The sequence below is a fragment of the Elephas maximus genome, chromosome 13 (genome assembly GCF_024166365.1).
Source record: "Elephas maximus indicus isolate mEleMax1 chromosome 13, mEleMax1 primary haplotype, whole genome shotgun sequence".
NCBI lineage: Eukaryota > Metazoa > Chordata > Mammalia > Proboscidea > Elephantidae > Elephas > Elephas maximus.
Genome location: NC_064831.1, coordinates 64,698,227 through 64,721,913, shown reverse-complemented (window position 1 = coordinate 64,721,913; position 23,687 = coordinate 64,698,227). Strand labels below are relative to the sequence as shown.

Genomic DNA, 23,687 nt, shown 5'->3' with positions numbered 1-23,687 from the left:
TCAGGCTGACAGTTATCTTCCACAGCTGGCATTCCATTTCTTCATCTGAGCCCTGGCTGCTTTCCTCTGCCTCTTATCATCAAGAGTCCCTCAAGAAGTTTTCTGATGCTTTCAAGGCCAGCAGTGTCTTTATCTCCTCAAGAATAGGTAGCCAGGAAATCTGCTTTGGCTGTTTTGTGTATGTGTGTGTAGGGAAATCAGGAAGAAATAAATCTTTGAGTTTAGACGTGGCCATTGAAGAGTTTCACCCTGAGGGTAGTAAGGCCTCCTTCGTTCAGCAGCTCTTGTGCTGCTGAAGAGAATCCTTCTCACTCAGAGAATCCAGTATCTGCTGCAGTGGAGTTGGCCATGGTTTCACTGCCCTCTTAGACATAGCCCCAGCCCACACAGTTCCTACCTTAGTCTCCCCACAGCCGCTTCCCCCACCCCATTCCGTATCCTGTTTACAGGTTAGGTCAGGTGCTACAGAGATGTCATTCTGAGGGAGGCATCTCTTCTACATTACTTACCTTAAGAGAGGCACAGGGACACACCAAGAGGTAAATTCTAGAAGTTTGTTCTAGACCAAAACATTTACATGGATACACTTACGCTCTTGCCCTTTGCAACCGGCAGAACTAATGAGCCTGGTTTCTGAAACTGTGTCTCTGTAGGCCGACTTTCCTTGACAGCGACTTCGTTGATTTGGGGAAACTTGGATTCTAGCAGACTCTCCAGTGCCAGGAGTAGATGGAGTGGTCAGTCCCTTTAATGTGGAATCCTTCAGAGTTCCTGGGCCCAGAGAATCAGGTGGAGGGTTGTCACAGGCCTGAAAAGCTTGATTGTGGGCATTGGCACTCTCATGAGGTTTTAGATCAATAGTGTTCAGACAGGTGTCTTGGCTAGACTCCTGCCCCAGTAAAACCCGTGTGCTTCCTACAGTCCTGCCCCTAGAAAAGGCCTCATGGCAGCTTATTGCCAGAGTTTTAATTTAAGAGTTTAAGCTCAAACTAAAGGCTGGAGGATCTGGAGGCTAGTACCTTATGGCCTGACACCTGCCAATTGGTCATTTCAGAAACTGAGTTGGTCTCAGCTAATGTGGCCGCTTTGCCAATATGCTGCCCACTTGCAGTTTCAGAGCCACAGGTGTCTATACAGAGTGAGAAAGGAGTTTGACTTCAGTGTATTCCCCATCCTCCTTAAATTTACCGTATCAGAGCTGAGTCGTTTTCCACCACCCACATCCATGACTCCTCGGCATTCCCATTTCTTTCAATGGAATCACCATTTTTCAATTGTCCAGATTGAAACTTTGGGGCTATCTTTGGACTGTTCTTTCTCATAAAAATTTAAGGCTGGAAGGGACCCTAGAGGCCATTTTTTCTAATTTAATAGCAGCCACAGTGATTACTTCTGTAGTAACCGTGGCAGGCAGTCTGCCTTTATCCCCGGTGTTCATTCTGGCTCCAGATTCTCTTTCTTCAATATCTTCCTTGAAATTGTCATGACCTTTTAGTTTCTTCTGCTACTGGCTAGGCTCCCCATGGCCCTTGAAATCAACTTTGTTTGGTCATTGTGCCCTCACTTTCTACCCCGTCAACTTCGTCTTGCATAAAAAGACTTGCCTTCTAAGCCCTCTGATGTCTGGCCCTGCCCACTGCTCTAAGCTGACTTCTTCCTAACACCAGCCTCTGGGTTCCAGGCAGGAAGGTTTTCATCTGCACAGGTCACATCCATTCTGGCCTGGGGAACTTCTTTCATGGTTCCTCCCCATCTTCTCTTCATTGTGACTGCAGTCCTACCTGTCTTTCAAGACCTACTTCCAAATGAGGATTTGACACCTACTGACAGCAGCTTCTGGCTTGAAATCCTTACTTTGCACTTGTGCTCAGAATAACAGTTTAGGACTATTGTGTATTCTCTTTTCACAAGTATATTTTTTGTTTCCAGCTAGATTGTAGGACGTCAGGAACAGGGTCTGTTTTCGTACTCTTTTTTATTTTCTCCATCTCCTGCCACTCCCCAAGCCCCCCATTGACTTGATATGTGGTTACTCTGCAGACACTTGTTGACCATATTTGGAAGCACTTAGTTCTTGTTTCTTGTTTTTAATTTTATTTTGATAAAAATTTCAAACCTCCAGAAAAGTTGCCGGAATAGTATAATGAATAACCATGCACCTTTCGTTTAGATTGATCAATTGATAATGTTTTGCCACATTGGCTTTATGTCTATAAATAACTGTGTGTATGTGTGCATATATACCCATATTCTGAACCATTTGTGATTTAATTGCACTCATCACTATATTTTACACTAAATACTTCTGCATGTGTTCAGTGAGACATGCCTCTACCTACCACAGTTCAAGATTGCTCTCAGGAAATTTAACACTAATAGAATAACACTATCCACGTATGATCCATACGCAGAATTTTCCGCTTGTCCCAATTATGTCCTTTATAGCTATATTTTTAAATCAAGCATTGCGTATTATATTTAGTTGTTATAGCTCCTTAGTTTCCTTTAACCTAGAAGAGTTCCCACAACTTTGATTGTTTTTCATGATACTGACGTATTTGAAGAGGGTAGGTTAGTTGCTTTGCAGAGTGTCCCTCAGTTTTGTTTCCTTATGATTTGATTCATGTTAAGCAGTTTTTCCAGAATTTTGGTGGGCTGTGTCATTATATCAAGGGGTCCATGATGTCATTTTGTCCTGTGATTGGTGCTCTTAAGTTGGATCACTTGGTTGAGGTGTTGTCCACTAGATTTCTGTATTGTAAAGGTACTTTTTCCCATTTGTAGTGAATTAGTAATCTTGTTGGGAAAGCTTTTTACCTCTTCAGTCCAAAGCATGGGCCAGAGCAAGTCTACCTAAAAGCAGAAGAGAATGTGACCTGGAGCAGACTGAGGGGCTGCTATGTAAACTTGTTCCAGTGAAGCTGTAACTTGGAGGAGTAAGGTCCAGCATGGGGAGGAGGATTGGTCTAGTTGTTGTAAATGTTGTAAAGGGGAAAGTGAGTGATGTCTTACCTACACTTGCCTTTGGTTACAGCTGGCCCCTAATTCACCTGCGTAACCAGCCCTAAGGCTGACCTCAAGTCTGTTGTATACAGGTCTCCTTGTCATGCATTCATTAATTCAGTTAATATTTATGAGGCCCCTTCACCAGGCACCATGTACCAGCAGGCAGTGTGCTAGCACTGAGGGCCCAGTGGAGAACCAGGGGATATCGCAGTGAATAAGACAGGCACAGTTGCTGCCCCCATGTAGCTTACAGTCTAGTGAGGGAGACAGGCAAAAAAATAAAGTTATCTACAAATTGTATTAACCACAATGAAGGAAGTAACCTGCATGCTGAGACCAAGAAATATTTAAGCTGAGGCCTGAAGGAGGAGGTTCCAGCCAGGGGTATGTAGGCAGCACTGGAAGAGTGAAGAGAGTGCCAGAAGAGGGACAGCATGGGAAAGGACATGTTTCCTGAGGCCAGAAGGAATTTAGAGTGTTTAGGAACCAGAAGGCAGCCAAGGTGCCTAGAGCATGCCAGGGGTCAGGGTGTAAGGTCAAGGTGGTGAGGTAGGCAGGACCAGATCGTGGTAGGCCTTGTGGACCAAAATAAAGAGTATTAGAAGTATTTAGGCTTCTTGTAACCAGTCCTTCTTGCAAATATAACACTGGACACCAAATTGTGTTTCGTGGTGGCTTTAATTTAGATCCACAGGGGCTGCCTGTACACTGTTGGTCTGTCTGGGGGTGTGAATTTAATGGTGGTTTTATATCCCTGAAAGAACTTACGTGTTATTGCCAATTTTATGACCACCCCAGAATGGAGTCACAATTTGTAGTCCTGGAGAGATCCCTATGCCCATTAGTGTGCTGTGCTCTTTACTGATAAGACATGAGGCACATGCAACCCTTCCAACCAAAGGACCGTGTCAGTGTGAGGATCCACTTTATATATGAGATGACACTTTCTTGTTGGAACCTTGTTATGCAACAGAAACACTGGAGAGGCTTGAAGGATGAGAGGGAAGGCTGTACGTGCAGAAGTTGCCGGGGAAGGCTTGGACATGGTGGTGGAGGGTGTGAGGGTAGAGGAATGACATGGAAGGTGTGAGAACATGCATATGTCATAAGGGAGGGGAAAGCCTGAGATGGTACGTACTGGTACAAGCAATATGGAAGTGATGAAGACGTGAAGAAGTGTGGACTACAGCAGGCCTGGAAAGATGACCCTGGCTTCCTCCTGTGGAAATGAGCTGTGCAGAGAAGACTCCTATTCTGGCCTGTTCCGAGTGTGTTTAATGCCTTTTTCTTGATATCCTAAGGTTAATCAGATCCTATGAAGTACTCTGCTTGTCACGAACTAGTTATAATATCTCCCTTTCTTGTTTCACAGACAGCTGTAAAATACACATTAATATTAAGGGAACCCTACCAACTGACTTTACTGCCTTGATTCCTGAACAATAAAGATCCACCTTCCAACCCAAACATAATTAAGCTTGGCTCATGTTCAGGCTTTGGCAGTGTTATTGTTTGCAATTTACACGCTATGTTCTTGGTTCCCTTCCTTTGGATTTTTTTTTCCTCCCTCTGCCTGTTCTGATAAGCCAGTCAGACTGGTTGGACTTTGTGTAAATGTTAAAAAGGATTATTGTGTGGTGCTCTCACGTTTCCTTCTGAAGAGCAATTGGAGTAGAGGACAGTGGAGCCCTAGACCCTGCAACTGGCAGACTGTGAGCAGAAAGGGCTCTTTGCCTTTCTCCCCCAGGCTACAAAAATAAACCAATTCATCGATAACATCCCTTCCCCCAGCACAGTGAGGGTGGGGCAGGCAGGCTAGTTTGCAGCTGCAGGCTCTAGCCAGCCAGGGTGGGGTGAGTGTGCCTTTCCCTGTACCCTAAGGACTGTAAGGAGAAAGCCAGCAAAGAATGCTTCCGCTGCCCTCAGAGAGCCCTCAAAGCCCTCAGACAGGAAGATGGGGGTGCCTGTCCACACTGCACAAGAGCTGGCCCCAGAAAGACTCACTGCCCTGAGCAGTCTCAAATTCAGAAAGAACTGATAAATAGGTGAAGAAATGCATAAACTTGAGTGAAAGCTCTACCTCGCGTGACTTTGCAGGTAAAGAGGTTGTGTGAAGGAGGCAGGTGCGTGACTTGTCTGACTGGCTTAGAGGTTGTTAGTGGTTTAGGACTCATTCAGCTTCTTTACATTGCTATCCTAATTAGTTCTGATAATATGTGCGTGTCTGAAGCAGGCCATAAAAATGGCTGTTTTAATCAGCTGTTGACATGCAAGGTCAGGCTGCAGCCTCCAGCACTGGCACCTGGAGGACCAGTGACTGACATTTCAGAAAGGAGTGGGAGGGCAGACTCAGTGCTCCCAATGGCATTGTTTGTGGCCTCTGCCCAAGATGGGAATAGGACTCTGGCAAGTAGACGGCTACAGTGAACTGACAGGATAGTATTTATTTTGATGGGTAGATACTTTTTATTATCATTGTTATATTAAATTTTTGTTATTCTCCCATACCCTGAGAGAGGAGGATCCAGGCCTGGGGGGTGGAGGGTCAGTCTTTGTACGTGGGTTCCTGCTGTTAAAATGCATGGCCGTACCCTCATCCCGTATGCTTTTAAGGATATGTGTAGGTAGGACTGGACATCTGACAGAATCTCAAGAAATTCCTTCTGAAATGACCAGGCAGGAGGACACATTTTTCTCTACAGGGCTCGGAAACTGCAGTGAGATAATGAGTTAGCCCTCTGAGTTAGGCCAGAGCAGAAATCTCACTAGATTCGCATCCTTTGTATGTTTGAGTACTTGATGGAAGCTCTCCTCTATTAAAGTAGAGAAGAAAGTGTAAAGTAGCCAGGATAAGTTGAGAAGGGTGGGGGCTGATGGAAGTAAAAGGCTTATTCCCCAACACTGAGGAGTTCACAGTTCAATGTAGTTGAGGAAACAGGATTTAAAAAGGCATCTGATCCAGTCAGACAAAACTAGTTACATGCATTTGCACGATAACTTGCTAATTGCAATTTGTGTTTATTGGTCCATCAGCCAGTGAGACCCAATGGGCTCCTTGGCAAAAGGTCCGCTCCCCTGGAGCCAGCCCAGTGGCTTTCCCATTGGTAAGATGACATTGGCATCTTGGAGAAATGGGGAGCCAGTGATGTAGGCAAGAGCTGGCTCTTAGAGATCACAGTTTTTGAGCTTACCATTTTCTTATCTGTCCTGGCTTTCTGTGCTCTGAAACAGGACCTCATACATTGATACTGAAGCATATAATACTATAGATTCCTTGAAGCATACAAGCTGCTGTAGACTTTGGCTTTGAGCCTAGAAAAACCAGGCATTTTCCATACTGTACTTATTTTTGTTTGTTTATTTTTATCATGCTTTCAGTGAAAGTTTATAAATCAAGTCAGTCTCCCATACAAAAATTTATATACACCTTGCTCCCACTGCCGTTGAGTCAATTCTGACTCATAGCGACCCTATAGGACAGAGTAGAACTGCCCCTTAGAGTTTCCAAGGAGCGCCTGGTAGATTTGAACTGCCAGCCTCTTGGATAGCAGCCATAGCTCTTAACCACTATGCCACCAGGGCTTCCTACACCTTGCTGTATACTCCTGATTGCTTTCCCCCTAATGAGATAGCATACTCCTTCCCTCCACTCTTTTCATGTCCATTCTGGCCATATTGTACTTTTAATGACTACAGTTCTCCCCAACCTTTATAAAGTTCTTATTATTTATGGTGAATAAAAAGCATTCGGTATTCTTCTGAGTATCTTATTAAAACATGCTATAGGTTACTTTACATATAATCTTTTCCTGTGGTACAAATGTTGAGTTACGTCCTACCCAAATTGGGAGAAAATAACAAATTATTTGAGTAATTAAGCTGTTAGCTGAATTTCTTAAAGAGGAAGGGCTAAGTAGAAAGGAAAAGAAAGAGGAAGTAGGAAACAGATGTGATGAACAAGTCATTCTGCCTCAAAATTGAGAACAGAAGGGACTAGAGGGTCAGGAGAGTTAGCTAGTGTCTGTTTCACTTGTGGGAAAGGCTAGGGGCCTGCTTGTGAGGGAAGCTTTGCAGCTAGGGATGGCATTTTCCCCTTCGTGGGAAAAGCATCTTCTCCTGTAATGTGGCTGATGGGCTGCTGTTACATACACCATGCCGGCCTTTTTTTGGTGGTACCAGATACTTCCTGGTAGATTTGGCCTCCATTGTGTGACATTGACTGCTAAGGGAACTGAAGTTCGCCCATGCTCTATGGTAACTGGAACAAGTTGTCACTCAGGTCACCATCCACTGCTTGAGCTTGGGAGGGCTGCAGAGAATACTCATCCCAGATTAGGAGGATGGGCTAGGTGAGGATCTGTCTTCAAGTCTTGGCTTTTACAGAATGCTGAATAGAGCACATCTGTTTCTGGACCTGATTTCCTGTAGTCACTTACCCTTTCTTACCTTTTGACTTGCAGATTCTGGCTTGGTTGTCCCAAGTATTTCCTATGAGCTGCATAAAAAGCTGTTGTCTGTGGCTGAGAAACATGGGCTGACTCTGGAGCGAAGACTGGAGATGACAGGTGTCTGTGCCAGTCAGATGGCACTGACCCTACTCGGAGGACCCAACAGGTAAATGCCCAGCAGGAGCTGAATGTGAGTGATAATGCTCTACCTAGTCACCACTGCGGTGTCTCTACCACAGAAGAGTTCATCAGACAGTTGCTGCCCACCGAACATGATCATCGCTGTGATATTGCTGTCCTGGATGTTACTTGGTTTCTTTCTTTGCCCCTCCTCTTACCTATCTTCTGGAAGTCCTCATTCTTCTCTTAGCTAGCCAGCCTTTGACTCTTCCTTCATCCATAGCAGCTGTCTGGCCTTGCAACTCCTGCTAACTACCAGAGGCCTGCCTGCTAGAAACCTTTAGAAACCCTGCTCTTTGTTCTGGTCTTGTCAGTTCATTCCAGGTGGCAGGGATGCAAATCAGTCCTGAGCTTCATATCTGAGAACTTCTAGAAGTACCCTGACAACTGGGTGGGGGAGCTGGGGTTTGGTACGTTCCTACCTGCCCCTTGGGCTTATATTATCAGGAACAGATGTGCCAATATTTTTTTTGTTGACACTTCTGACACCCACTGTGTTCCAGACCTCATGCAGTAGGCACTCAAGATACAACAAAGAATAAGATCTTGCTCCTGCCCTCACGTAACCTAGTGAGGTCTCCACAAATTACAGTGTTGTAGTAGAGGAGACAGAAAATTCTCCAGGAAGCCACACTTCTACTCCAGACCAGGGAAGTCAGTTAGACTTCCCAGAGTGATGACATTCAAGCTGAGTCCTGAAGAACAAGGGGGTATTAGCAGGGGGCAAGCAGGAAGAAGGAGATGTGTGACAGGTATAGGGAGTACCACATGCTAAGGGCAGAGAGAATTGAGAGAGCATGGCACTGTTGGGGAACCACAGAGCATTCTGTGTGGGTGGAATCTGGGGGCTTGGTACAGCTGAGCAGTAGGTTGCTGCTAAAGGCTTTCAGTAGGGCTGCGGCATGATTGGTCTTGTGTTTTCAAAAGATGACTTCGGCTGTAGTATGGACAACAGATTGAATAGAGGCAAGACTGGTGGCAGAGAGATCAGTTAGAAAATTAACAATAAGCCAGAGGACAGATGGTGGTGGCCCCAACTGGGGAAGCAGGGATCAGAAAAGTGGGTAGATGAGAGATTTTTTTTAATAAAGGTAAGACCAACAGGGCAAGATAATTGGATGTTGGAGGTGAGGGAAAATGCAGTATAGATGATTACTGAACTTTAATTTTTCTAGCTTTTTAACACCTCGTTGGATGGTGATAATAACATTTTCTGTGTCAGACAACATGGGAAGAGAAACAGGTTTGGGGGAGATGGTGGGTTTTGTTTTAGATATGTTGACTTTGGGATGCCTGTGAGATATCCAAGTAGACTGTTGGCAATGTGGATCTGAAGTTTTAGAAAAAGGTCTGGGCCATATATAGAGATCTAGGAGTCATCAGTTTGTAGATAGTGTAAAAATAGTCTCCTTAGGGGATGTGAAGAAAAGGTATACAGAGAGGAAAGGGCATAGGGTGGAATTCTGGGGAACATCAGTTAGGAGGATGAGGAGCCTTCTAAAATAGGCTGAGAGAGAAAGCCAGAGATGTAAGAAAACCAAGAGGGTAGAGTTGAAGAACCAACGAAGCAGTGTTTTAAGAAGAAAGGAATGGTCAGCAGCGGTACTACCAAGGAAAAAAAAAAAAAAAACCAAGAGGTCGAGGAAAATTAGAGTTGACAAGTGTTTGTTGGATTTGTCAGTAAAGAGGAAGACATTGGCTCACTTGTGGGAGAGTGGTGTCTAGAGTGGGGAAGGTGGTTTCCAAGGAACAGGGAGACCTGCAATCAGCAGGGCAGGAAAGCCTGTTTTCCTGGAGCAGCACTCAACAGACCTGGAGCCCAACAGAGCTTCGTAAGACCCACTGCTGCCCCATTCCTGTTTGTGACATGGAACCCGGTCCTCAACTGTGCTTCCAGCCCTGGTATTTGAGGGTCCTTGCCAGAATACTGACATTGCAGGTAGACCCTGCATTTCTGCCCTCCAGCCTCTTTCCATCTCTTGTGTCCTAGTGTTGCTGTGTTTGGATGAAAGGTGTCTCCTGATCCTGAAGTCGCCCTGATACACATGGCTTAGTCCAGGCTGAATGTGATGTGAGGTTCCCCCTCCTTCCCCCTCCCCCTCATAGAGTTGTGGGGTGTTCACTCCTCCTCGTCCCTTGATTTAGATCTGCTTCCCACCTCTGCTGAATCCCTGGCCTCGCCTGTGCCCGAGAATTGCCAACAGGGACTCCCAAAGGAGGAAGTAGTGTGGCATGCCCTCTAAAGGAGCATTAAGCCCTTGATCTGGTGGTTGTTGCACCTCAACCCATAGCAGCCACTGGGGGCAGCTCCTGAAATAAGCTCTGCCCAGGGGCATTTGAGGCCATTAAGTGGCTTCCCAGAAATAGCAGCTCTTGGGCAGGAGCTGAATGTCCCATTCCTGCCTCGCCAGCTTCTTGGGGCTGGCCAATCTTGTGCCTGTTTCTTTCTCTTCAGTGCCTCAGCGCTCAGAAGGGCCATTCCTCATCCCTCATGGCAGTTGTTGGTTTTTCTGTGAGAAATCAAACCCACAGTTAATAATCTAGAATTTTAGTGTATATCAAGCACTATGCAGTTTTCCGCAGTGCTTTCACAACACAATTTGACTTGATCCTCATAAGTTCACCTCGAAGGTAAATAGTAGCCCCATTGTTTTAAGATGAGTGAGTGGAGGCTCCGAGAGGCGCAGGACTAGCCTGAGGTGACACTGCTTGTAGGTGGTAGAACGAGGTACAGTGCCTGTCCTCTGCCCCCTGCTGCTGGATGTGTGACTGCCATGCTCTGCTCTGATTCTTGATGGGGGGTTTCCTTCATGAGAGGGAGAACCTATTTCGGGAACAGACAGGTGGGTCAGATGCCAGAACTCTGCAGCGTTTGTTTGAAGGGAAGTTCTCATATTTTCTCAAGATTCATAAATAGTGAAGAAAATAATAGTTTGGTGTATATGTACATTGTTAAATTTCCCCAAAATTTATTGGGGGCGGATATTTATGAGGTTTCTCCTTGGCTTGACTGCATCTGTCATCTTCCTACCCTTGGGTGACTAGTAAGTGACACTGCTTTGCCCCTAAGCAGGGACTTAAGCCCTGTTTCTTGCTGTCCATCTCCCCTACCTTCCTGCCCGGTGGGCAGACTGCACTACCGATGAGTTGGGCACAGCTCCAGGGCTTATCCTCTGATCCTTCTTACTTGTGGCTTCTTTAAGACCAGTGGAGTTTCAGCTTTGAATGGCCAGAAAGCTGGAAGTGACTGTTCTATCAGGAAGTGGGTATCCAAGTTAGCTGCCAACTGGGAAGGCTAGGCATCCCTAGCCTGCTGCCTTCTTTGTGACCAGTACCCATAGCAATGGCCAGCACTGAAGGAGCGCTACTTGTGCGCGGCAGGCACTGTGCTCAGGGCATCCATCCGTTCATTATCGCATTTAATTCACACAGCATCCTATGAGGTAGATACTATTAGTTTCTGCAGTGTTACCCTTACTAGCTTACTGGCAGCTCAGTAAAGAGAACTTGGACTGCAATTGAGGACAATTTAGAACTAAACTAGTTTGGTACCTGCTATAGTTTGTTAGAGGAGTTGAAAAAAGGTAAAAATTAGAGTGAGCCAGAGTAATCAGGGCAGGCTTCCTAGAAGAAGTGGGCCTTGAGCTGGATCTCAAAGAAAAAGTGGGGTCAGAGTTTGACAAGCAGAGGGCTTTCTGAGCAGTGGCCATAGTTTGAGCACAAGCAAGAAAGAACCTTCCAAGTGCAGGAGAGAAAGGTGAGAGCAGCCTCGCTGGAGTGGAGCAGGCATGTTGGGGAAGAAGCGCAGAGAAGGCTGCAGAAGTGGTAAGCCCTCTTGGCAGGGCAGGGTTTGGGCCTAGTAGGCCCCACAGTGAGAAATTGTTAAGTGTTCTTGGGCCAGAAAGCAGTGTTCTGGCCACAGTGGTGTATGAACAAGACCCGAGTAGATACCCGGAGAGAGGGCCCAGCAGATGAAGTGGTGCAGGGGTGTGGGGCAATGGGAACACCACTCTGTAGACCTGGCCTGCAGCGGATTTTGGCCCTGGGAGTCTGGGCCTTGGTGAGCAGGGGGAGAAAGCTCTGAGAGCAGCAGAGGCCTTCAGGCACTTGTCTGGTATGAGCTGCTAGGGATTGGCAAGTCTATTGCTGATACTGCACTTTACCACCTTCTGTTCCAGATTGAATCCCAAAAATGTTCACCAGAGGCCTACAGTGGCCCTGCTATGTGGACCCCATGCAAAGGGGGCTCAGGGTATCAGCTGTGGAAGGCACCTAGCTAACCACGATGTCCAGGTCATCCTCTTCCTGCCCAATTTTGTCAAGATGCTGGAGTCCATCACCAACGAGCTCTCTCTCTTCAGCAAGACCCAAGGCCAACAAGTATCTAGCCTCAAAGGTGAGTACTTTATGCTGGCAGGGCTTGGGTCTTCTCCCTCTGGGGTTGTTTGGTGGTTTGGTAGTGCCACCCAGTGGCAACTAGTGGAAAGGTATCATATGTTCCTAGAAGGATCTTAGAGCAGCAGAAAGGAAATACCCTTGGTGTCAAGTTGCCTACTTGCTAACCCTTCACCCTCCTTTCTCCCACACCACTAAGATGTAGAGCTGGGGCACGTTTATTCATTTCAGAAGTATTTATGGAGCAGGCCCTGTTCCTGGTGCTGGAGTATGGCCATAGATTACAAACCCATGCCTCCACGGAGCTCATGTCCTAGTGAGGAAAGACAGAGGGATGACTAAGTAATGTTTCTATTAGCTTAGATGGTAATAAGTGTCATGGAGGAAAATAAAGCAGGGCGTGTTGGGGGGTTGGCTGGGAGAGAGATGTGATTAGACAGGCATTTCAGGGTTAGGTCATGAAGGGCCTTACGGATCACTGCAAGGGTTTGGGCTTTCACTCTGGGTAGTGAGATGACGAGGTATTGGAGGATTAAGTAGAGGACTGACTTAACCTGACTCAAGTTTCAAATGATCATTCTGGATGCTGAGAGTAGACTGTAGCAGTACAGAGGATGGATTAAGAGGCTATTATCATAATCTGAGAGAGTGACAATGGCTAAGACAAGATGGTAGTTTGGAGAGGTGGTGAAAAGGAGTCAATTTCTGAATCAGCTTTGGAGATACCAAGTCAACAGATAGGATGTGGGGGTGAGAGAACAAGAGAGTTAAGGACTTCAAGGTTGTTGGCCTGAGGAACTGGAAGGATGGAGGTGCCATTCCCTGAGATGGGAAGACTGGGAAGAGGGAAAGGTTTGGGGAGAAAGAGCAGAGGCTCAGTTTGAGGTACCTGAGGAGCACTGGTGGTGCAACAGTTAAGTGCTCAGCTGCCAACCAAAGGGTTGGCAGTTTGAACTCACCCAGCAGCTCCACGGGCAAAAGACCTGGCAACCTCCTTCTGTAAAGATTGCAGCCAAGAAAACCTGTGGAGCACTTCTTTCGACTCCTGTTTCCTGGGGTCGCTGTGAATTGAAATTGACTCAGCGGCAGCTAGCAACCACACCGCCGACCATGCAGGCGGGAGTGTTCATGGTGCAGTAGGGTACGTGAGCCTGGAGCTACGAGTGTGTAGATACATTTAAAGCTATGAAGAGCCTGGATAAGATCACCTAGTAAGAGAGAGAAGCACATAGAGAATAGATAGAGAAGTCCAAAGACTGAGCTCTTTGTTTAGAAGTCAGAGAGTTGAGGAGAAACCAGCTAAGCAGACATGGATGGAGTGGCCAGTGAGGGGAGGAGAAGGCTGGTACCTGAAAGCCAAGTGAAGAAAGGAGGGTGTGAGCTGCTGTGGTAGCAGGCCACTCCGGGTGAGTTCAGATGAAGACTGAGAATTGGCCACTAGATTGAGCAGTGTGTGTGGGGGGTCCCTGTTTCAAATGGAGTGGTGGAGCTCAAGTCTGATTGGAGTGTGAAGAGAAAACAGGGAGCAGAATTGGAAGAAGCAAATACAGCCCAGAGAAGGGGCCTTGCCAGAAGTCAGATGGCGAGTTGAGGGCAGAGCCTGACCTAGAACATCAATCTAGTTCTCAGGCCAGGCTCCTGTGGACACTCAAAAAATAACATGCCGCTCTCCCTCTTGAACCTCATGGCCCACAGAGGACTCCCCATGGTGGCATTTTTAGTACGAGAACTATGTGACTCTAGGAAGTGTCACTACTTCAGGCAGAGAGCTGGGAAAGAGGCCTGGTGTGGGTTCCCCTTCTTCAGTTATATAACACACCTCGGTTGCAGGCAGTTCTTCCTCTGGTTGCTCACAAGGCCACATATCCCAAACACCCCAGGAGGCAAGTATGATGATAATGACTCTTGAGTTTGGACTGGTCTCTATTATTCTCTAAGTTGCCAATCTCTTGGTTAGCAGCCAATCTCCTAACCACTGTGCCACCAGAGCTCTGTTTAACCTCTTAGGCTGGTCCAAGACTTACATACTTGTTGAGACATGATGTTCTTAGTGTACTGTCCCAGAGGCCTGTCACTGCCGAGGAGCCTTTGAAAAACACCTGGGGAGAACAGTGATAGAGTCTGTTTCCGTTACGAAGGTTGGGCTGTGTGGGAGACCCGTTGCCATGAGATAATGAAGGGGCCAGAGAGGAGGGCAGGCTGGCTCAAGCAGAGTAGGCGAGCCCAGATAGAATGAGCAAGAATGCTCTCACCCGCTCACCCGTCTTGGACCGATCGTTAATCAGCAGTCTGGTCCTATTTCTGCTGGGCCCTGGGCAGGGCTTCCCTGTGGAGGCTGACTCGGGAGTGAACCCAGCCTTCCAGAACTCATAATGCACCCAGGGAGTGAGTAGTATGTATAGAGGCTTGCCTGCAAGGCAGAGGAGGGACGAGGGCCTGAGCAGCCTTGCATACCTCAGCGGGACAGCACTTCAGCCTGGGAGTGACTCAAGGCTAATGCAGGCTAATGCTCCATCAGGCCTACATGCCCCTGGGCTCTAGCACCCTCCCCAGCCAGGCTAGAGTCCTGGCCCAGGCAGCAGGGCAGTATCTGGAGAACAGGACACTCTTAGGGCCACCTGGGCTCTAGTCCCAGCCTGGGTTACTCTCTGCTTATAGGAGTTTTCAGATGGCACTGTTTCCACCTGCAGACCTGCCCACCAGCCCTGTGGACCTGGTGATCAATTGCCTGGATTGCCCTGAGAACGCCTTCTTGCGGGATCAGCCCTGGTACAAGGCAGCCGTGGCCTGGGCCAACCAGAACCGGGCACCGGTGCTCAGCATAGACCCTCCTGTGCACGAAGGTGAACAGGGCATCGATGCCAAATGGTCACTAGCGCTGGGCCTGCCTCTGCCGTTGGGGGAGCACGCAGGCCGCGTCTATCTGTGTGACATCGGCATTCCCCAGCAGGTGTTCCAGGAGGTGGGCATCAACTACCACTCGCCCTTTGGCTGCAAGTTTGTCATCCCACTGCACTCTGCCTAGAGAGGCTTGGGGCAGGCTGGACCCGGCAGTCCCCTGCGGCCTCTGACACTGAACTTGACAACGAACGCCTTAAGGATGTGAAGCATCATGGACCTTGTTGTTAAATTTTTTTCTTTTGGATATGTTTCTTCTGTGAGAGAACACACAGATTTAAAACTGATCTGTCACCTGCCCGTAGCCTGGGAAGGCTTCCCCCCTGGGTGCGTGGGTGGGTGGCAAGCTGAGTACGCAGTGGCTGCGTGTCTGCCCTTGGCCCATGGCAGGTCAGGCTTTGTTTACAGACAAAGGCAGCTCTCAGGCAGTGTTTCAGGTTTACAGCCACTGGGCCTGGGTGAGCGCCTGAGGGTGGGGCAGGGCCCAGGTGAGGGCCTGCACCTGCTGTGTTGTAGAGCTTGCAGCTTTGTCTCCTGGCTTCTTCACCCAGCCTGGGCAGCCCTTCCTCTAATCATATAGAACCAGCCATGCTGCAGCTGTCCACTAGAGGGCAGACTTTCCATCATTCATTTTGAGGGTGTGACTAGGTCTTCTCTAGCACCACCCCCCTGCCCCCCACAGGTTGATTAGGGGTCTTTTGCCCCTTTCTCCAGAGTTGATCCAAGTTTATGCTGGAGTTTTTCCAAGGACCCTTCCTTCCTTTCCACTCCATTTGTCTGAGAGGCAGGGAAGGGGGTGGCATCAGGCTGGTGATATACTCTGTTGGGATTTTCTTGTTTTTCTGTCGTTTTCAGCATCAGTAGTATGATGTTATGTTACTGTAGAAGCACCATGTCCATCCTGCCAGCAGGGCCCCTGCCTGTACCCGACGCCCTGTAGCCGGGGGCCAAGCCTTTGCCTAGTCTTGGGCCACAGGATGCAGCTTTAATGTTCAGTATTGGGGAGGCCCCTAGGGGAGCCTGGTGCTGAGCCAGAAGAGGCTCCCTGGTGCTTCTGTCCTGGGCCACCCCCGCTCTGTTCTGCCCCCTCTGCCCTTCACCTGAAATGGCCCTCTGTAGCTGTCACCCCGGCAGGGTGCATACCCTTCCCCTGTGTGGGCTTTGAACCCTCATCCGGTGTCCACACTAGATGAGTAGGCTTGGGGGCCAGTACCCTAGCTCAGATGCCAAAACGAGGCTAGTTCTGGATGAACTAGCTGAGGGGCTCAGCCATAGAACACACACACTGCTGCTCAGATCCAAAGGACTGAGCCCTGGCACCATCACAGGCCTCGGCCCTCAAGGCTGGCGGGACAGGAGCCATGCCGTGGGAACCATCCTCCACAAGGGTTTGTGCTTTAAAGCCTTTTCCAGGGCTTCAGATTGCCTTCTGCCCTGAGCCCACCCACTCTGGCTAACGGGGGAGGGCTTACCAAGGATCGTGGACACAGGGTGGACCCGGTATCACGGGTTTCAGGCTGTCACTTTTCTTACAGGAGCATAGCCAGGAGCAAATGAGGAAGGGCAGGGAGGGCTGGTCCCTCCTTTCCTCCCATCCTCCCTTAAACGTTAAACTGTCTCCAGCAGTGGGAGGAGGACAGGGACTATGGGCCCTGTGCTGGGCATCCCCCATGAGCCTCTGCTCATTCTCAGGGCCAACAAGCCCGAATGATGGAGCCCTGTGTGTAGAGGCAGGGCCACAGTCCAAGGAACACAGCTGGATAGCAGGCATCTTGATAGGCAACAGTGAAACAGCTCTGGCTGCCCAACAGTTAGGCCCCCCGATTGGGTACATTGGAAAACGAGCAGGAAGAAACCCTGCCCAGAAGACTCTGCTTGCTTTAGTAAGCTGCAGTGGACCTCGGGGTGATGGCCCAGTTGAAGGGCCAGTGGGAGTTTGTGCCCAAGCCTCTCCCTCTTCTTTTTCCCCAGGTGGCAGAGGGGCTTCCCCCTGCCCTCAGCCTCGGCCTTCTCCAGTGGTATTAAAGATAAGCACGACTCCTCTACCTTCGCTCTTTTTAGAGGCATCCTGCCCACAGTGCCCAGTCCCCCAGGGGCCCCAGTCAGGTGGTCAAGACTATTTCGTGTGGCTCTTGGGGAACCAAAAACCAGCACTAAAATAAAGCAGAACGACTCAGTCCTGTGACGTGTGCTGAATTGCTCTGTAGGCTGAGATGAGGCACTGACTCCCCCAGCCAGCGAAGGGGAGGGCAGGCAAAGCCCAGCCCTGCATAGCCAGCCAGGCTGTTTTCCCTTAAAGTACCTGGAGACAACAGGGGAGCAGATCCAGGACAGCAGCCAGCAGGCCTGCGACCTAAGCTCCACCTCAGGGCAGGGACTACTCCCCCTGGGCCCAGATGGATGTCCCAGCTTCTGGTCTTTTTTCTGGCTAGCCCTTCTGTGCCTGGCCCAGTTCACACTTAGCTCTCCACAAGGTGAACTGCTAAGAAAGACTTTATTAATAAGGTCGGGGGGAGGGAGGAGAGAAGGCAAGGAGCCTGGAGACGGACACACCGGTACCAGGGGTTACAAACAGTAAGAAACACTTTATTATAACTTTACAACATATAAATAGCTTGGGTCAAATCTGTGCTTTCTGGCAGCTGGGCACCAAGTCTCCTCCCCTGCAGGCTCCTGCCTTCCTTCACATTGCACTGTTCAATGGGTGGCTCTGGCCCTGGGGCGCGGCGGTAGAGGGTGGAGAAGGGCCAGTGGCCCCGCCCCAACCTCCATCTCTGGGCAGGGGCCTGTGCCTGTCATCTGCTTGGGTTGCGGCTGTTGTGGAAGGACCGCTCCTCAGGGGTCAGGCCAGCAAAGAAGGGGTGCAGCAGGGCCTCCGCCAGTGTGATGCGCTGGGCAGGGTCAAACTCTAACATCCTCCTCATCAGGTCAAACAGCTGCACGTGCTCCAGGGAGTCTTGGAGCATGTAACTCTGCTCAGGGACACAAGGTGCCTCAATGTGACTGACGGCAGGGTCTTGGGAAGCCACAGCAGGTCCCTTTGCCTCTGGGAAGCCTTGCTGGACTAGCAGAGGGGGCAGTAATGCATCCTGGCAGGACAGTACTTTCGCCCTCCTGGACAAAAAATGAGCTGCTCCTTTTCATTTGTGCCTGTTTAACACCCTGGCCTGAACTTGTCGGGCTTTGGCTATCTTGCTGGGCTGGTGCCTCTGGCCCCACATGCAAAGTCCTGACAGGTGATAGAAATCCCCTCTGCAAAATACACTTGGCCAAGCAGCAGTGCCATCGACAGAGGCCTTCTGGCCATGTCTAGGTGTTCCGTCCCCTTCACCTCAGTTCTGCCTAGTTCTTCCCAAAACTGAGAGGGGACGAGGGGGCAGGAAATACCAGGGTCTCGGACACCTGGCTCTGCTGGTGTTCCCCAGTTACATTCATGGCCACCCTGTGGGGAGAGGCTGGGGCTAAGGGCCCCTCTGGGGCAGTTTGCCAGAAGCCCCACTGCCAGCACCCAGCAGTCCCAGGCACAGCCTCCCACAGAACTGGAAGGAGGACTGCCTGTCCTGTCTCTGTTGTATGTCTGCCCAGTGCCTGGGGTCTCCTGGGCATGAGTTTGAGCTAGGGGAAGCCAGAAACTGACCTTCAGAGGTTTGCAGTTCTCCTTCACATACCGGCCGTCAGAGCTGTTCTCATCCCAAACCAGGCCCCCTTTGTAGAAATATTTCTGCTTCCTAGAAATGAAGGGAAGGGGAATGTTTCTCAAGTGTTGGGAGTATCCAGGGACAAAGCTCTGGTGGGAGGTGGGAAAGAGCAGCTCTGGCCAGACCCAGCAGGGGAGGAAGGTCAGGGCAGTGGGTTTGCCAGGTCATCCAGAGGGGGTACAGGGAGCCTGGAAGAGCCACAGATGTCCAGCAAAGACCATCCAGTACCCCACTGGCCCAGCCAAGAAGGGAAAAGCCCCTAGGCCAGCCCTGAGGGGGCTACTGTGCCCCTCACCTGGTGCGGTGGATCATGTGTGAAGGGATGGGACCTAGGATCTTCTCCATCATCACCAAGTGTTCTCGGTTTTCATGGGTCTGTGGAAGGTCAAGGACAGAGCAGGGGTCAGTACTAGCCTCAGTCCCCTCATAGAGAAAAAAGGAACCGAAAGATGACCAAGTGTCCTCCCTGCCCCGCGAGATGCAAACCCACCAAAGGAACATGTCCACTCCTTTTCCCCCAAGCATCTCCACCGAGTCTCACAACATAGATGGCTGGTGGCGGGTGGCAGACACCTCTCTCCTAAGGCACATGGACTTCCCACCCAGTGCCCTGCGGCTTGTCAGGACAGAGGTCAGGGGAGTGGAATGTGTAGGGGTGGCCATACCTGGAAGAGAGTGAAGCCCCGGTAGTACTCAAAGAGAATGCAGCCAATGCTCCAGACGTCACAGGGCTGTGCCCAGCCCAGCTCTGAAAGCCAAGATGGAGACTATGAGGTCCTGCTCCCTGCTCCCAGCCTAGAAGGTCACAGGGCACCTGCCACTCTGGCTAGCGGGACTCTTGCTCAAACCCCAGTGCAAGTGCCTCTCTTGGTGCCAAGTCAGCAACCACACTGACTCATGATACTGTCCCCATGCTCCTCAGACCTGGTCTGCAAGGTCTAGGGGCTTGCTACACAGTCACTCACCAAGGATCACCTCAGGTGGACGATAGTGACGGGTGGCCACAATGGTCGTGTGATGTTCATGGTCAAAGGTGGCACTGCCGAAATCAGCCACTCGGATGCTGGTGTTCTTCACCGACTTCTCCTCACAGCTCTGAAGGGCAAGGTGGGCCAGGTCAGGATTCGGCAGCCAGTGGGGGCTCCCCACCATCAAGCAGGGCTTCGCCCTCTCCCCTCCCCAATACCTTGTGTTCATTGTAGAGGGTTTCAAACTCGGAATTCACGAATAGGATGTTCTCTGGCTTCAAGTCTGTGTGGGTCAGTTGGTTCTCATGTAGGACTAGGGAAGTGGGGATGGGGGAAGCAGGCACTGAGAGACTGGGCTTCTGCTCTGGCTCTCTTGCCAGCTCAAACCCAGACCCCTCCTCCAAAGCCAGGGGCTGCCAGAGCCCCTCGCACCCCTACCCTTGGCAGGGGGCCCAGAAAACGAGCTTACTCTGCCTCTCCACTGGCTTCCCTCTTAAGGCCTCTCCATGCTTGGGCCCTGGGAGCGTCTGAGACTTTAGAAATGCGGGTGGGAAGGGGGAGCTTCTTCTATTAAGAAAAACCCTCTCCACCTCTCCGCAGGGGCCAGGCCTCCTCACCTTGTCTCACACCAAAGCTGCCACAACACTCAGGGTGCTTCCCCTTCCTAGCACGGGATACGTAAATTTGTGGGGCCCAGTGCAAAACAAAAACGCAGGGCCCCTTGTTCAACTATTAACAATGTCAAGATAGTGGCAGCAAAGCACCGAACCAAGCACAGGGCCGTGTGCAACTGCACAGGCCACACCCATGAGGTGGTCCCCTGAGCGGGGAAGCCTGCCTTTCCCTCCAGCCCTCGCCCACTCATCACATTCAAGCGCCAGTCTCCCATCTGGCACTGAAGCCCCACACAAAGCTGTGGCCACCCCTCTGCAACTGAGCTCCCTCTCCTAGTGTCTCCACACACACCAGGCCCTTGGCCTGCACATAGCTGTTCACCTGGTTGGAACGCTCTTCCCCATCTCCTCCACTTAGCCAGAGCCTGCAGAGTCTAGCTCCAGGCCTATCTACCTCCTCTCCGAAGAGCCCTTCTGTACTGTTCCAACCATGGCAAATTCTACAACAAGTGCTGGCACCACCGAGCACATTCTAACATTGCAGACAGATGAGTAGTGACAGTTACAGAGGCTATCAGTGTGGGCAGTGCCCGGGGTGGGATCTGCCAGGTCAGCCTTCTTACCCTATGCAGGAAGGTTGGTAGCTGGGCTAATTCTACCACAGCTTTTATTTTTTTTCCCTTCCTGGGTACCTGGGGGCAGAGGCTGGCTCAGGAGGTAGGTCCCTGGAGGGGACTCCAGCCCTTCCATCCTCACACTGAGATTCCTACCTGAGACAGAAGGCCATTCAGCCAGAGGGGCCCTGGTGTCTCTCAGGCCCAGCAGAAAGGTTAGCAATGTGCTAGAGGGCATGGGGGAGAACGAGACAACCAGGTAGCTTTGCTGCAAGTGTGTGGCTGGCCTGTGCTCCATCTGAGGGTGGACACTCACATCTAAGGGCATGGCAGAGCTGGTAGGCCATATGCCGGACATGTGGCAGAGGGTAAGGCTGGAAGTTATTCTCCTTCAGGAACTCAAAGGTGTTCTTGCCCAGGAGCTCAAAGGCGATGCACATGTGACCGTGGAAGTTGAACCAGTCAGACATCAAGACGCACAGGCTGGGGAGAAGGATGGGTGGGGCTCAGGCTCTGTGCTGAGGGCTGCCCCGCCCCCGTCTCAAGATGCAGCCAGTCCCCACTCCCTCCTAGGCCACTGGGTCACACGCCAGGAGGGAGATACACAGAAGAAAGAGAATCAGTTAACAGAGCTAAAGCACATCTCCCCACCAGCCACCACAGATCAGCTGGGCAAGGACAACCTCCTGCGGGGGCAGGGGAGCGCTGGCCCCCAGGGAAGGCCAGGGTCTGGTCCGAGGTCTCCCCCTCACTTATGGGTGACATGGGGATAAGCCCTGCCTCAGAGCTGCTCTGAGAAGAGATGGAATGCTGCCTCCCCACTCAGCGGTGCTTCCTGAGGGGGGCTGGATTCACCATGTGCCCAGGGCTTAGCACACTTGCTTGGAGGAGAGGGAGAGCTGAGCGTCTGTTTGCCAAAGACAGGCTTTCCTCTGGGTGCCTCCTCCTGCAGGAGAGCCCCACATAGCTTCCTGTGGACATCCTGACCTCCGCCCACCACAACCCAGTGAAGTCCCAGTTCACAACGGCAGAGCGGGGGGCCGCCTTGGAACACCAAGCCGGATGGGTGGAGTCTGGACTAAAGTCCAAAGGCTCCTTCCAGCAAGACTCCCTTGCCAAGCTCCCGGGTGCTGAGTGTGGGAAGAAGGCACAGGCCAGACACTGGATGGGACAGTGTGCCCAGACCTAGGGGTTCAGGCAGTAGGGGCTAAAGTGGACTCTGTCCCCACTGAAGGCTTCCCTCCCATTCCCTGCCAACACTCACAACTTGTTCTCTTTGTCCTTCTCCTTAATTTTTTTGAGAACGTTGATTTCTAGCCGGGCGGCCTCCCGGTACTTGCCCACGTTGCGGATGATCTTCAGGGCAACCTGAGCCTTTCCTCTGGGACCAGGAAGGAAACGGGCCCTCATCAGCAGCTGTCCAGCCCCACCCCTGCCCCTCTGCCTCAACCCAGCAACTCCCAGCAAACACCACTCACCAGGAACAGGCCTGCTCTGAAGAGAGCAGGTACTTTGATGCCCAGCCTGCCCATGCAACCCAGACCTCTATGCTCCTAACAGCAAGCTCCTTTGGCATCTGTGTGTGAATGCTCTTGGCATCCATGCCAGCCTTAGCCTTTTATGAAATCAGCCACTGCCAGCTCCCAGGGGAGAGTGTGGGTAGGAGTAGAGGCCAATCCCACTAACCAGTGCCAGCCTGAGCCCGTGCAGTAACCCAGCCTCTAGGTCAGTCAGTGCGGACCCTGGCCAGGCCGTCCCACCCAAAGCCCTCTTTTGTAAACAGCTGTCCCTGGGGTGGGGGCTTCCAGGATGGAGAAGAAGGGTGCCAGAAATGGGGTCTTCTCCCTAAGGCCCAGGACCACTCCCTCTACCACAACCCTTTCCGTGCCTACTCACCTGCCTGCCTCCCACCACAAGCATTTACCAGTTACCACTTGGTGCCAGGCACCCTGGCTAAGCATCTACTGAGGATCTCAATAATTCCTGCTCTGCACTTCCTGCCCCAAACCCAGCCACCAGAGGCCATTTCCAGGATGTCAGCAGAGAAGGCATCCTGCTGAGGTTCAGCTGCCAGGCCCCATCAGGAAGGGATGGCCGTGGTTCGAAAACGAGTGAGAGCAGCACCAGCTCACAAGGGTGCATCTTCTGGGGCCTCAGGGAGGTTAGGCAGGCTGGGCCTTGGTGCCCAGGCAAAGGCTCCCAGGCCCCAGGGCAGAGGCATCCTCTGGAGAATACCCTGTTCTCTTCTTTCCCTGCCTCATTTCCCCAGAATTACAGATTGTCAGGGCAGGGAAGGACCTCAGAGGAAAGGCCACTCACTCCAGGCTCCACCTGGAACAGAATTCCTCTGTGGCATGTCAGTCCTTAGGTCAGGGAGCTCATCACTTCCAAAGGGAGCCCCTGCCAGGGCTAGGTGAGTCGGAGGATAAGGCCCTTGCTTTGGCTGAGTGGCACTCTGCTTCCTCACAATAATCCCCACTGCTCCTGACTCTCCCTTTGGGTCCCAAAGGTTCCCTACCCCTGCGCTGCCCCTTGGTGGCTTCTGAGGCTTATTTTCCCCTCCAGCTCTTTAGAGTGGCACAGTATGGAGAGCTTAGCTGCCCTCACGAGTCACAGCTCTTGGTGCTGCCACATGTCTATGTGGTCACGTGCTCTGGGCACGGTGTAGTCCCTACACTCACTGGTCCCAGTCCGGCCCTCCTGAGCCATACTGGGCCTGAGGGATGTTTAAATGGGACTGGGAGCAAAGGGCAGGTTCCTCAGTCACTGCCACTACCTCATCTTGGGGCCACAGGGATGGCTGGGCTCCTGGGTCTAACGGTCCGTTCTGAGCACCCCTACTGTGGATGCACTGTGGAACTGCGAG

The 23,687-nt window shown here is 50.9% G+C and overlaps 2 protein-coding genes across 8 annotated transcripts in view; one reads left to right on the top strand and one right to left on the bottom strand.

The window, feature by feature from the left end:
• The window catches only part of EDC3 (enhancer of mRNA decapping 3), a 63,638-nt gene extending 46,534 nt beyond the window's left edge, over window positions 1-17,104 (top strand). For 5 of the 6 annotated variants that reach the window (XM_049905304.1, XM_049905306.1, XM_049905301.1 and 2 more), the window contains 3 exons: window positions 7,467-7,620; window positions 11,813-12,030; window positions 14,720-17,104. In XM_049905304.1, the coding sequence (XP_049761261.1) occupies window positions 7,467-7,620; window positions 11,813-12,030; window positions 14,720-15,054 (707 nt within the window). In that variant the 3' untranslated portion in view covers window positions 15,055-17,104. Of the gene's footprint in view, window positions 1-7,466; window positions 7,621-11,812; window positions 12,031-14,687 lie in introns of all 6 variants that reach the window. The other variant, XM_049905305.1, reaches the window with a different exon arrangement.
• A 379-nt stretch (window positions 17,105-17,483) lies between these two features.
• Window positions 17,484-23,687, bottom strand: part of CLK3 (CDC like kinase 3) — a 13,811-nt gene continuing 7,607 nt past the window's right edge. For both annotated transcript variants that reach the window (XM_049905308.1, XM_049905307.1), the window contains exons 6-13: window positions 22,086-22,202; window positions 21,138-21,304; window positions 19,812-19,906; window positions 19,591-19,720; window positions 19,291-19,373; window positions 18,921-19,000; window positions 18,565-18,655; window positions 17,484-17,899 (exon numbers count right to left, since the gene is read on the bottom strand). In XM_049905308.1, coding sequence (XP_049761265.1) covers window positions 17,723-17,899; window positions 18,565-18,655; window positions 18,921-19,000; window positions 19,291-19,373; window positions 19,591-19,720; window positions 19,812-19,906; window positions 21,138-21,304; window positions 22,086-22,202 — 940 coding nt within the window. In that variant the 3' untranslated portion in view covers window positions 17,484-17,722. The remainder of the gene's footprint in view (window positions 17,900-18,564; window positions 18,656-18,920; window positions 19,001-19,290; window positions 19,374-19,590; window positions 19,721-19,811; window positions 19,907-21,137; window positions 21,305-22,085; window positions 22,203-23,687) is intronic.